The sequence below is a fragment of the Astatotilapia calliptera genome, chromosome 10, assembly GCF_964374335.1.
Source record: "Astatotilapia calliptera chromosome 10, fAstCal68.1, whole genome shotgun sequence".
Taxonomy (NCBI): Eukaryota; Metazoa; Chordata; class Actinopteri; order Cichliformes; family Cichlidae; genus Astatotilapia; species Astatotilapia calliptera.
In genome coordinates, this window is record NC_137431.1 from 2,209,200 (window position 1) to 2,222,905 (window position 13,706).

Sequence of the window (13,706 nt, forward strand, 5' to 3'; positions counted from 1 at the left end):
CTATTAATCTTTGATTAATTCAGCATCTGCTTTGAGCCTCGGGCCTCTGTTGGCTTATATAAACAGAGCCGGGCTGAACGAAGGTCCGTGTAGGGCTGCGTTTTAGGCTTTTATCACATAACCCCAAATGCTGTGCAGAGCCTGGAGAAACGCGCTGATATGACTTAAAAAACGTTGAGACGCTGAGAACGTGGCACCTCTGTTCCTTCTTCCTACCCCGGTCCTTTTGTCAGGTGGTGTTGTGAGTGTGTTTGGTGGGTGGATGGGACTGATCAACAGAGAGCTTCACCCTGCTAAGCATCACTTCAGCCCCGCGGTGCCTCCTCTCCAGTAGAGTTAAATGTCCTACCTTCGTCCACACTAAAAAGGGAAGTAATATACACATGTAGAGCTTGTACGCCTTCAGAGGAAATCTTATCATCCAGGCAGCCGTCTCAGTCCGATTTGACATTATTGGTGATCAGGATGTAAAGGAAAAGAGATCTAACGACGAGGAAATGATAAGAATTTGATATTTTAAAACGAGAGAGAGTCGTCAGATGTTGAAAATTCTCTCAGATATTCTTTCCATACATTTGGGAACGGCCCAGATAAATAAAAAATAAAAAGACTGTGGTGCTGAATATTGAAAGCAAAGATCAGAGGCTGTAATGTTGTTGTTACTTTGTGGAAAGCTTCATTTTTCTGGCCTCCCTCCTTCCTTTATCTCGTCTGTCCTCCTGACTAGAAACTGGAGTTTGCGGTCGCACTGAATATCTTCTGGATGAAGTTTTACATTTGAAGGGAAATTGCGTTCAGATGTTGGCCTGCTGCATTTGGCCAGCGTTGCACATGTGGATCAGACCTGCTTATATTAGTCCAGACAGAAATCTGGTCCTCCCTGACGAAGTATTCTTGGCTCCTAGAAGAAGAACTTTCCTTATGTGACTGTATAGACAGTCTGAAACACTCAGGCTGTGCCTGTGATTTCTTTTGGGACTTTCCTTTCCCGTCGTACGTTCATGTTGCAGTTCGGCATCAAGCAGATGCTGCAGAAACAATTTCGTCGCCACAGAACGCGGCTTCTTTAAATGAGCCGTCCCAGCGAGGCGAGTTTTGTTAATCTTTCTTCCACTCCCTGAACTTATAGGTGTCCTTTATAGGCAACCTGTAATAACTAATGTGTGTCGGGCGGCTAAAGTAAAGTAATCCCAGAGTTTATCTGAGGTTCACGTGGGTGTGAAGTCCCTTGAGCACGATGCGGGTCCGGATGCGTATATGTTGCGTCCTTTCGGGGCTCATTACTGTGAGTCAGTCTGTTGTGTAACATTGGATATCACGTGGCTTTTCACAGATGTTCATCAAAACTGAATCAGCTTTCTGTGAGCAAAGTGTTCTTGTCAACCTTGATCATTTTGTGTTTATTTAAAAGCTGAAAATGTAACTACGTCAGTTTGTTTTTTGCCTTTTTTTTAAGTCTCATTTTCTAGTTTTGTTTGCCAAAGTAGCTGCTGTGTAGCAAAACCTGAGCTCATCAGTCGCCTCTAGCTCATCTCTGTTTGTTGTTCCTCAATTCACAGCGGCGGGACTGGCAGACTTAGTAATGTGTGGGTGCAAAAGCGAAAGGGAGTAAGAGAAAGAGAGATAAATATGGGAGGTGTGAGTGGGGGATTGGAGAATATGCATGGCACAGATCCGCATTTTACCATCCCGGTCTTTCTCTATTCCCAGTGAATAATGTGGCACAGCCCCTACCCAGCAGTAGGCCAGGCACGCCGCCATATCAAGCTGCGGTGGAGGATGAGGTGTCCAGCTTGCCGAGTCTGGGCTCAGACGCATTCTAGCCCCAGAAGTCATCCCACCCCCATCCCCGACCTGCAGAGAAGAGCACTGGGCTCCAAGATGGCAATCAAGGCTTGATTTGCCAACACATTTCCAATGATTAAAATGTAATTAGCACAAGCGAGCACCTCCTCCCCAGCTAATTTCCACGCACGCTGTGACAGGCAGGCGGTCTGAGGCATCCAGGCCCCAGCAGCAGATGGAGGAGGATGCACCGGGAAGGGAGAAAACCATTTTGCCATGTGACTGTTTGCATCACAAAACCATCAGGACATGCAGCTATATCAGGAAGGAGCCGCTAGGAGGAGGGATTGAGGAGCCCTCGACGACAGCACATCACATTGGCAGTGTCAGAGCTGACCCTGGCAATGGCTGCCATCCTTCACGCTGTCTTTCCAGCTCCCAGGCTTGCAGGCAGGTTGGCGTCCTCCCTGGGCTTTAACCCCTTCAGCGCTGCTGCAGGACATCCAGTGTCGGTTTGATAAACAGGCACCTTCCTCTGTGCACTAGTGTGCTTTAATGAAGACCATATCAATGATAATTAATTCCAAGGGCACGGGCAGAGGTTAATACTGATGGCAGTTTTTCAAGCATAACCCGAGGCTAACTTCACGCAGAGAGCGCTGTTCAACTTGCAGCAACATAGACAGCCAATCAGGAATTACAAGAACATGCTAAACACACTCTGCTGGACCTTTATTGTTGTCATGTTATTTTTTTCTTGATTGCTCCAACATCTGTTAGTATTTGTGGACCAGTGGATATCCAGAAGGTTATGCTGGAAAAGAGATCATGGCATACTTGCTTTGCACGCAAACATGTGTGATGTGGTTACCTCTTCAGTGCAGACTTTTTCGCTGTGGGTAGCTCTGGCAGGAGACGTTGCCGTGCCCTGCTGTTACAGACGATAGCACGGCTGCGTCGTTTAGCATTCGGCCCGTGGCTCCTTCTGTTCCCCTTCTACTGGGCCAGTATTGCTCTCAGCTGGAGAGGATTTAGGACAAGAATAATTTACTTCTACTTTCAGACCAATATAAACAAAAGGCTCAATGCTTGGACAGAGTGTAGGGAAATTTGTAAGAGCACTCAGCCAAGAGAGAGGCCCGGGTGAGAGCAGAGCGGCAATCAGAAGTGGTCCGGATACAGGCCAACATCAACAGCTCTTAGAGCTGAAGCTAATGTTTGACATTCCTGTGTTACTTAAACTAAACACTGGGGTCTAGCTGTACAGTATAATGCAGGTCCTGTGTAAATGGCACTGGGCCTGGTAGACTATCACTTTCCTTTGCCAGCCCCCTCCCAGGACTAATGGTTTCCTTACTGTACATTACTGTTGCTTTAAATAAGACCTTCTACCTCGGCCTGTCAGTGATCTCAGTGGCACCACTTTTGTTGTTTTTTCTCTGTTCGGTACAATAGATTCGTTTTAAACGCCTGACACATGTCTTTTCAGTCGCCGCGGCGTCCCAGGATTGCTCTAAAGTGTTTTTGACGTGGTTAATCATAGCTGCGGGTTTTTGTTTTTTTCATGCTCGCATGTCAGCAGCTGTTGTATCACACAGAGCTGTAGCTCGTGCTGACCTGTAAAAACAATGCTCAGTCTTAATGATGAGGTGTACCGATGTTTCCTGACACTTCCAGCTGTGAAGTGCAGACCTCGGCTCCTGATCAGGTACTCAGACTTTTCCCCACCTCGGGTTGTGCATGAAGCGAAACATTCGTTCACTATGATCACTTCTCAGTGAGTGACAGCTCTGCCTCAAACCTGTTTTTTATCCTTCTCGAGATATTATTATTTACTACTTCCTGCCCGAGCTCGAACACAGAGTTCACGGGAGCTTTGGCGTCGTGGACGTTCAGATCGCCTGCTCTCGGCTGTCAGGCCTGATCTTAGGCTTTTTTACTTTGCTCATTATAAAGGCATTTCCATTTTATTAAGTTTTCCACCTTTTCCACCCCCCACCCTTTGTCGCTTTGGGAAATTTGCATACCTCTATTCCTAGGGGGGGAAAGTAATGACAGCAATTTCTTTTCTTTTCTCTCCCCCACTAGCCGTGTGAGTGCTTCGTTTAGCGGCACCTGCGAAAGCGACAGGCTCGGGGATGAGAAGTGAAAGAGAGCAGTTGATTAAATCATCATCAAGTCGCAGCACAGAAAGTCAATTCTGCTTGCCGTCTACAATGATATCCCTTTATCTTAAAGTAATGAGCTATGGCACTTTTGCATCGGGTAATACGATGAGTTCCATTAGCATGTTCCATTTGCTTCACAAGCAAGGGCAAGTCATTCCAGCCGGCTTCTATCTTGGCAATCAAAGCAATTGGCTGCACAGCCGAGGAGCGGGGGAAGCAGGGAGAGCAAAATAAGAACAAAAAGGGAACACGGGGAAGAAAGGCTAGACTCCTTTTTTTCGTGGATCACAACACAATGCAGAAAACTGAAATTATGTCAATTATTTGAACCCCTCGCTTGCTTGCGTCGTGCACAGAGAAGCAGCTAATGAGTGCTCGGTCACGTCGCTGTTGCTACATTCTCAAAAGCCTGAACGCCGTTGATCTCGTCTGCGGCGTTACTCTGTGTGGGAGGCCACGAGAGAGCGATGCAGGCAGACACGCCTATTTACTCAGGAGCTGGAAGAGATGCATAAATGCACGCAGTTTGGAGCTTTTAATATTACACAGACACCCGCGCGTGATCGTGATCTACCATCGTCTGTCGTTATCTTTATTTGTTATCAGGGCTCCTGCGCGCTGTCTTAAAACGGGGTTGGAATGTATGGCGGAGGAGTGAGAGCGAAATGGAGCAGGGAACGTCTGAGGAGTGTTTGCCCAGTGCGTTTATTGCCTCTGCATAATTTATGAGCTGCTGGAGCTGACCATCATGGCAGTGTGCCGCAGGCAGCCCCTTGGGCTGTGCGGGACAGGCCTGTAAATTGGATGCTATGCTCCTGCTGAGCTCGCAAGCCCCCTTTTTACCATCCAGCCCGAGAAGCAGATCAGCCACAAACCCAGCCAGCTACCTTTGAGCTCTGCAGGGCCCAGATCAGCAAAAAAAAAAAAATAAGAGCACGAGATGGAAGGAAGAAATGACACGGCCTTCTGTCGCTCACTCCGTGGGCCGTCAATCATCCCCCCCCCCTTCACTCCTGCCATACTTTAATCGTCACCCACCAACCCCTCCTCGCGCTCCTGCCCACACGCTGTACCAGCCCCAGCCCGTATTCCCCCCCAGTGCCTTTTTCATTACTGACTCCAGTGCTTCCCTGCACCTCAGCCATATGCACGACTACGAGGGCCGCCATTCACCCAGCATCACGCTAATTAGTTGATAAAGAATTAAGTGGACCTTGAAATTGAAATTGGAACAAAAAATTGAAATCTAGCCCCCTTTTTCCTCCCACCATTACCAAGTTCCCTTCCTCCTCGTGTCAATCTGCCATCCCCAGCCTGAAGCAGCAACAACATCATGCTATTAGAATTCCAGTGGCGATTAGAGTTCGGAGATTCCAGCTCTGTCTGAATTTTACATGGTGCCCAGTGTTAACAAGGGCACAGGCGCTCATGAGAAATTCACTTTATTTCACATTCTGCTGCTTGGATCAGCTAATGAACTGATCTGATGATATCCAGGTCCAGAATACAAGTTATGTGATAAATTTGTCATTAAAAAGTTGATAAGATGAATGAGATTATGGTGACCACACGCACTGGGATTGAATGCAAACTGTTTAAAACCCCACAAACTGGACATCTTATTCCTAATTTGAGCTTTCTCTTTCCTTCTCTCGCAGTGCGACACTGAGAGTGACCAGGACGACAAGGTAAGACTTTCACATTGGGCTGAATGTGCTTGAATCCCTTCGAGCGTCTTTTATCAGTGTTTTAAAAAGATCCAAATGTTACTTTAAGACTGAGAATTGAATGTAATTAGAATTAAACATCCTGTTAATAAGTATGACAAAACCTTAATTAGTTGCGCATTAATTATGAATGACTTAATGATGTGCAAAATCTAAATTGAACTGTTCTGGCTTTTTAGGATTTCAATGACATTTAAATGAGACTGCTCCGGCAGCCAGGCTTTCTGTTACTTAAAGCACAGACGAGCGTGTCTGCAGCACGGCGTCTATTTCTGTATCTATCCATCCACCTATATGCTGGTGTCTGCCCGTCTGTTTCTGTGACGCGCTCTTTTTGCTCCTGCATTTGTCTTCACTGTAGTTCTGTTTCTGTAATCCCAGCAAAACCACCTCCTGCCAGGATCTATAGCGTCTTCCTGTGTTGGAGCTTCATTGCGTCAGTTTTGGCACTTTTGTTGCAGTTACATCGTTACAGCAGCAACGAAACACACAGCAGTGATTAGCAGCAAACAGGCTCTACAGATTTAACAAAGTCCGGAAGTGTTTCAGGGAAAAAGCCAAAATAATGTGAGTTATGTGAATATCATGGACTTCAACAGGTTATAGAACATAAGTCATGGGCCATGGTGGAAAAGCTGATGATGCTGAGTTGTGTACAACCTCAGTTTTTCTTAAATGTATTCATTTGCTTTAATTATTTTTTACTTTAGTGGTTTTTGGGTTAAATTAAACTGACTGTACTGGGAAAATACACAATTACAAGGTTGCAAAAACTATAAACTGTAGTGCTAAATGACTCCAGATGCAGGAATAGCAACTTTTCATATACATTTTTTCTCCTGGGAGAAAAAGTGATTAAGCTTTGGTGTTCTCGTGTCCTAGAGCAAGTACTGGGCATCCTGTAATTTCAGAGAAGAAAAGAAATCATAACAGATGTTGGCAAACGTTTAAAGGTTACACAAGTAAAGAAGCTAATGTGCCCGTTTATGGCTGTAAGTAAGAATATAGTGGCGTTGTTTTGAGGTCAATGATGTCCATCAGATCAGTTACACGTGGAGTTCTTGGCCCCGTTCAAAGAGGTGCTGCGAGCTTCTTAACCTATTTTGCAAACAAACGCTGAAAAGCAGCTTTTCAACATCCAGAGAGAAGAAGAAGAAGAAGCCTAAAAGGAGTCATCATCAGTGTCAGAACCTGAGGAATCAAATGAACGGCATCCAGAGGTTTGTATGCTTGAAGTGACTTTGTACCCAGACACCATAGACATGATATGAGTTTATGAGTATGTGGTTGGAATGAGATTCAGATCTGATTCAGTGGTAGAGCTTCTGCTCTCTGTGTGAGGTCCGAAAGCTAAAGGTGACTGAGCGGGAGGACATTTTTGTTGGTTAGAAGGTAAAGGACCTCCGAGGAAATGCATCATCCTCTCAGCTGTGTAAGGGGCGGGTACGAGAGGCTCGCGCTCTGTCTTTAAAATGTCCCCGAGGTGAGCTCGAGTCACGGCGATTACTTTTGGAGCGCTCTGAGGAGCCACGATCGAATCCTCAAACGAGACGCTGGACATCGTTGCGTAAACATGCATCGCCCGTGCAGCGTTTCGTCTTCTGGGTTCTTGTTTTTCTTTCATGTGGTGATGCAATGATGAGGATGGTCACGGTTGGGTAAAATAAAAGCACCTGTAAGCGTCTAAACGTTTGTTGCTATTCTGGTTGTAAAGCACTTTAAAATCCAGGTCTCAGTTTGAGCGTACTTTAGATTGTAAAAGCAGCCATATTAGCCACTGAATTCTAACCAGAGAGCTAGATGTGCTCTAATGATTTAGTAATGCCATTTGCTTGTAGTGTTTAGACTCTGCAGCAAATTGAGTCATTACTCAGTGTTGTCGATTTAAATTGCTCTTGTCTCGGTGGCAATTCCTTCTTGTTTCAGGAAGAGAGCGAGAGCACGGTAATCCCCCCAGTGACTGTATTAATTCACCCTGGCTCACGTTACGCTCCTGATGAACAGCACCGACTACACCTTCCTGTCATTGATTAATTGTGTGTTAAAGTAACAGAGGAGTGAATTAGTAAACGGGGACCCCTATGACAGGGCTGACTCACGCGTTCTTCTTCAACGTAAGGAGTAATTGGAGCTCCCACTCAACGGCCCTCCTTAGTCCACGTCACCTGCCACTATCTGCTCCTGCCAGGAGCCTCGCACGCTACGCCCAGTGCCGCTGCTGTCATTTGCATTCTGTGAGCGTGGCGGTCTCCTTTGCAACGCCGCGGCAGAGCAGAGTCATTTTAATGGGTCAAATGTATTCAGATGAGGACAAACGTGGCTTATTTCGTTTCCCTTCAAAAGCAGGAAATGGAAAAAGTGTTCCCAGGAGAAATCATGTTCTGCCTGGCGTAGAAGGCCTCTGCCGTGGAGCTGCCGGGCTCTGATAAGAGACAGCTCTCCGTGTGCACGCGATCCCGTGTCGCTGTGCGAGTGTGTTTCTGCGTGTGCTGGAAACTGTCAGAGCATTTGCTCATTACAAAGTGACCCGTAGGACGGGGCCTTCTGCAGCGTGACATGTTAATGGCATGCTGGGAGACAGGTAGGAGGACGCCTATCAGCAGTCACTCGCCGCACAACACTGGTATTATTAGCCCTGTATTCGTACTGTTAGCATCTCTTTCCCAGCAGCCAGTGTGCATGAAACTGTCCCTTCATGGGGGACAGTTTTTGGGGGGCTGAAACTATGCGTGGGGGGAAGTGAGCCGTTCTTCCTGAATAATGATCTTGTTTACCGTCTGTCATGGCTCGGCTCCTCCTTTGCTCCAAGGTGCAGAATCGAGGTGTCCAAACAGGATCAGGCGGTCACACGGGCCTGGACTCGTGCAGAACAGCTCATTTCCACTTCGCTGAGCTCTGTAGCATCAGGTATCGCTCATCCTCCAAAGGTCCATAAGCAGTGAAGTCTTTTAGGAGCCTCTGACAGGTCCACACACTTTAAATATATTAATAATAATGTGGATTTTTTATCAGTGTAAGTGCAGCCTGCCTCATTTATTTTCAAACGGAAACATTCCCTCAACGTTTAATCTAGCAGTGGTAGATTTCTCCACCTCGTCTTGGATCTTTGTAATATAGTCGAGAGGCTCCGGCTCTGTCTGGACTCACGAATGCTTAAGTGATTTTTTTCCTTCTTCCTAAGTGGCACCTTGAAACTGCCCGTCAAACATTTTCGCACCGATGTGCGCTAATGCTCAAGTGCTCCTGTTCCCCAATCATGCACTTAGGCCCTCAGCGAAGACAATGAGTCTATACTGTAATCTGCACAACTTTATCACCACGCAGCTTTTATTCCTCTTGCCTCCGGCCTTTTTTATAGACCACACCTTCCTAAGTGTTATTTACTCGCTCTATCAGTAGCCACAAGCTGTAAATGCCATTCTGAAAATGTTCTGCGTCTTATTAACAGCCGCGCAGCAGAGTGCTGTAATTCGCTGTGCTTTGCTCTTATTGGAGGCAAGGGATCCAAGCAGGAACCTGTTTGTCCTTGACATAAAATAAAGATCTGAACCAGTAATATATTTGCTGTTTCTCCTCCTTTATTGTTTTGCTGTGTTTGCCCTCGGGCAATTATAGCAGAAGAGTCGTGTTTCTCAATCACTCAGCAGCACTGTACATAAAACCGTTTTATATCTTCCATCCCCCCACGCAGCCTCACCCCAAACCCTTCCTCTTCCGCCGCAGTGGGAAGGATGAGTAATAAAAAGGAGAGAGCAACTTGTCAGCGTTAAAAGATTATGTGTTTTGCCCCCTCCAAAGGAAGAGAGTAGTGTTTACAGGCTTGAGTGGGTGCTCGCTAGGCCGAGGCTGAGGCTGATTGCACTAGAGTACCCTGTCAGCCAGTGATTTGTCATGTACTTTATCATCCTTGTCACTCTGCAGAGCGTTGTCATAGGTAACATTCCCGCCTGCCCCCTCCCCGCTCTGTGCTTTGTACCCAGTCAGTGTAGGAAATTTGTATTTACTTTGGGGGAGTGTAATTTGTTCCTCATGGATAATATGACCCTTAGCGGAGCCGGATCACGGGTTAGTTGAAGTGATATTTTCCGGTAATGGTAGTCGTACATCATGGCTGTCAGGCCGGGTTAGGAGGCGAGCACATTACAGCTCCATTTTAGCACTGCAGGCATCTGGGATTATTTTCCATAACCAAGTATGACATGACTGCTCTGCGGAGTGCATTAAATTTTTACTAGCTTTTTTCCCTCCCCCGGCAACTTCTGTGGCTTTTCCCCCCGCTCTGGGTCTCGGGGCTGCCACGGTGATGGATACCCTCCAAGTCCCAGCAGCACTGGCCAAGGTTAGCGGGTGTCACAGACCTACACCGCTCCCCTCCATCCAATAACCGGCAAATCCCTGCTCCCACCGAGGGGTGCGCACCGCCCACCGCTCTGTGTTGCAGCAAACCGAGGGCCTCCGCTCACCGCCGCAAAAGCACAATAGGATTATTCTGCTTTTACACTTCAGTTATCAAGTTTGTGTGAATGTGCAAATACAAGTTTAGCAGTTTTCACCAAAAGGAGCAGCAACAAAAGACAGACGGAGGTTTGGACAGCATCCTTGAGCGGATCGTGTTTGCGCGCGGCGGCTGCTCTCCAGAGCTTCTGATGGCTTTTCTGTTCTTTGCTCCGCTAATTTTGATTCCGCTCTCCTTGGCAGCAAGGTCAGCAGTGTAAATGCCACCTCTTGCCATTGACAAATGGTCACCCCCCTGTCTGATAATCACTGAGGTCTCAGAGGTGGACGAGCAGGCGGAGCTCATTAGGGCGCCACAGATGAGAAATTAATGTGGAGATTCCAGGCCTGGCAGAAAGCCGCAATGATGGGCCTCGGGTGGGGGGGGTGGAGGAGGTGGCGGTGTGTGCTGGGGGCTGGATGGATGGACCCTGTCTAATGGATGACCAGGTCAGCAGGCAGCATCACTCCCTAGACACACATACGCACACGCCGTCCCACCCGCTACCTCCCCTCCTCTTAGCGCCTGTCACCTCACCCACCCCGCCCACAGCTAGTTCTGATGGACTTTACACTCCACGATTTAGCGTCGCTATGCACGTGCTAAACGTGCTAAACATTTCTTTTGTCGACATGTTTTTCCTGCTGTGTAATGTCCCTCTTACCTTATTTTCTGTAACACATTTTTGTAAATGAGACAAATCTAGAACGTAGAGAAACGAGCCGGCGCTAATGTTATTAATGGAGCACAGCCAGTGAGACTTACAGAGCTGTGATAGTGAACTGAGAGTCAGCAGTATGGCTAGCCTCTGGGGTTCGCCCCCCCTTCATTCTCCTTTACAGTCACTGTGACCCATTTACAGTAGCTCCACATCCTCCTCATTGTCCCAGCAGGTAAATCCTCATTCTGTCACAGCGTCATCTCCTGCTAGCATTCACAGCCTCTGAGGTGGACAGGATCAGCACGTCATTAATGTTGGGATCTGTGAAAGCCAATTTTTACATCATTGTAAGTGTGTAGCTTTGCAACCTTTAGAGTCAGAGCACAGAGTACGAGCTGGAAATGTTTTTCGTTTGTCAGAAGCTTTTAAAGTCCACAATTCAAAGTAGTTCCCCGGAAAGCTTCCAGCTTATTCAGGAGAAAAATGATCTAAACCTACGTGGCTGCATCGCCGTTGCCTTTTCGATTGCCTCCCGATGCTTTGTGATTGCTAATAGTGTGTCGGTTTTGGTGTCGAAACACAGAACTGTAGATGGTTTGACTCTTACCTTGAGATGCGATATTATACAAGCCCTAATGTGTGTTACACTTGCCTCTAGAGTGCTCAACCTCCCCATTCATTTATGGCCAACAATAAAATGTAATAATGCACACGTTTGAATAGGACAAGGTTGCCAAGTCCTTGAAATTGAATGGGGGAAAAACAGTCACAGCAGTGAATCATGTTTCTAAGGCAATGATTCAATTCCCAGTGCAAGCTGAGAACACAGGGGATGGAAAATAATTCTATCAGCAACAAAAACCATAAATATGCTGTTTGACTGAGATGTTTACTCCTGTGGAAAGAAAAAGCCATTTCCATCTTTCCTGACCTGGAAAAGAAAAATCTCTCAGGCAAATTGTGTCCATATATCAAAGACTTTATGAGATTGTCCTCATACAAAGAGGCTTTAGAGTGGAAACACAACCCCAGTTAAAGAAATATCAAGTCCAGTCTATATTTAAGGATAAGCATAATGAGGCGCTTATTTCCCACTGTTTCGCTTTTGCACACATGATATAACAGAGAGATTCTTTATCAGCAGAGTAGAGAAGGCGTATTATTCTTGGTAAATGATTGAACTGCTTTTATAACCATCTGTTAAACCCCTCATTAGCTCTCCCCATATTTCTAATAGTTGCACTAATGTTGTTTAAGCAGCGTTATTAAAACTGGCCTGAGCTCCGAGTTAAAAATAGCCAAACACGTCGAGTCAAACTCAATTACATACATTTTTAACATCATTGACCTTCCCAATTACGAACCTGCTCCATATGGTGCCATTTATCAGCTGCCGCGATGCTAACAAAACAGAGGGCAGCTAGGCAGAAGCGTGCGCGGTGCTGCGCATGCAGAACCTTCTGGGTCGTGTTGGGCTGGACGATCAAGAGCAAGCAGTGCCCCGACTCCTCAGGTGTCTGTGCTCATCTCTATTTATGAGGCAGTGTTGCCAGTTACCGTGTTTAATAAAACATGGAGCAAGACCTTGGGTTCAAACCAGCGTCTCTGGAAACAGGCTGCTTATGAAAAAAAACATCGGTTGTTATGCAGGAAATCAGTTTTTCTCACATTCGCTCTTCATCCCTCACTGTCTCCCTGTGAGAGCGGCTTCTCCAGCACACCAAGGTTAAACTTTCTCAGCGCACTGGGTGAATGTCAGTCAAAGTCTGGCTCACCTGCACGTAAGCCCCCCCAACAACTGGGCCGGTGACTCCCCCCCTCTGCCCCGTTATTGCCCTTTTGTCAAGCCGGTGATTTCTGCAGAATTGACTGGCTCTGTGCGCTGTGCACATCAGGATCAGCTCACAGGAAGTGGAATCTTCCCGGCTATGTAAGGCAGGCGGGTTGTCATATGTCAAGTCCTGTGATATTTGTACCAAATGAACAAGGCTGCAGATTAAAACCACCGTTTTACTGTTATCTGCTTAATACATCAGTAACAGTTGTTAGCTCGGTGTCCAGCAGTGCTTTTAACTGTGCAGGAGATGTTTTCTAGAATCACCTTCAGTGCTGCTGTCACGGCGGGGTGCGATGATGAGGTGGACCCAGAAGCAGACACGGTGGAGACAAAACTAAGGCTACATTCACTCTGCAGGTCTTAATGCTCAATTCCAATTTTTTTGTCTGCTCGTTCACACTACAAATAAAATGCGACAGCAAACGCGCTCTGGTGTGAACGCTCAAAGCGGCCGCATGCGCAAAAGAAGGCGTCACACACAACGCGCTCTGTTTAGACCCAGAGCAAACAGTATTGTTTGACCGATGGCCCTTAATATAAAGACTTCGGACTTTACGTTTCCCAATTTTTGCTTTAAGTTATTTTGTTATTTACATAATAATGTAAATAACCTAATAATGATCCTTATTGCTGTTTTAGAGGAGCGGTGCTTCAAAGGATAGCTGCAGATTTCTGTCAGAATCTGCAGATTATACAGTACAAATAAAATGTTCACGTTTCTCCAACGTTGCCTTCCCAACATCTACACTGGATGGCCAGGAAGCGTTCGCGATGTCTTCTCGGGCGCTGATAATCAGCGTCTGTCTTGTGTCAGTGACGTAAAAGACGGATTTAATGCGACATGACCATCAAGCAGCAGTCGCTTTCTAAAACATCGGATATGTATCGGTTTCAGCACCACATACGAAAGTGACCCAGATCGGATTTGAAAATATTGGATTTGTGCCGTTCACACTGTCAGACCATGATCGGATAGATGGGTCGCATAGGGTCAAAAAAATCTGATTTGATGCGCTTTCACCTGCAGTGTGAA

At 46.5% G+C, this 13,706-nt stretch overlaps 1 protein-coding gene across 13 annotated transcripts in view; it reads left to right on the forward strand.

The window, feature by feature from the left end:
• The window catches only part of auts2a (activator of transcription and developmental regulator AUTS2 a), a 356,706-nt gene that overhangs the window by 231,832 nt on the left and 111,168 nt on the right, over positions 1-13,706 (forward strand). For all 13 annotated transcript variants that reach the window (XM_026183217.2, XM_026183216.2, XM_026183221.2 and 10 more), the window contains one exon: positions 5,612-5,641. In XM_026183217.2, coding sequence (XP_026039002.1) covers positions 5,612-5,641 — 30 coding nt within the window. The remainder of the gene's footprint in view (positions 1-5,611; positions 5,642-13,706) is intronic.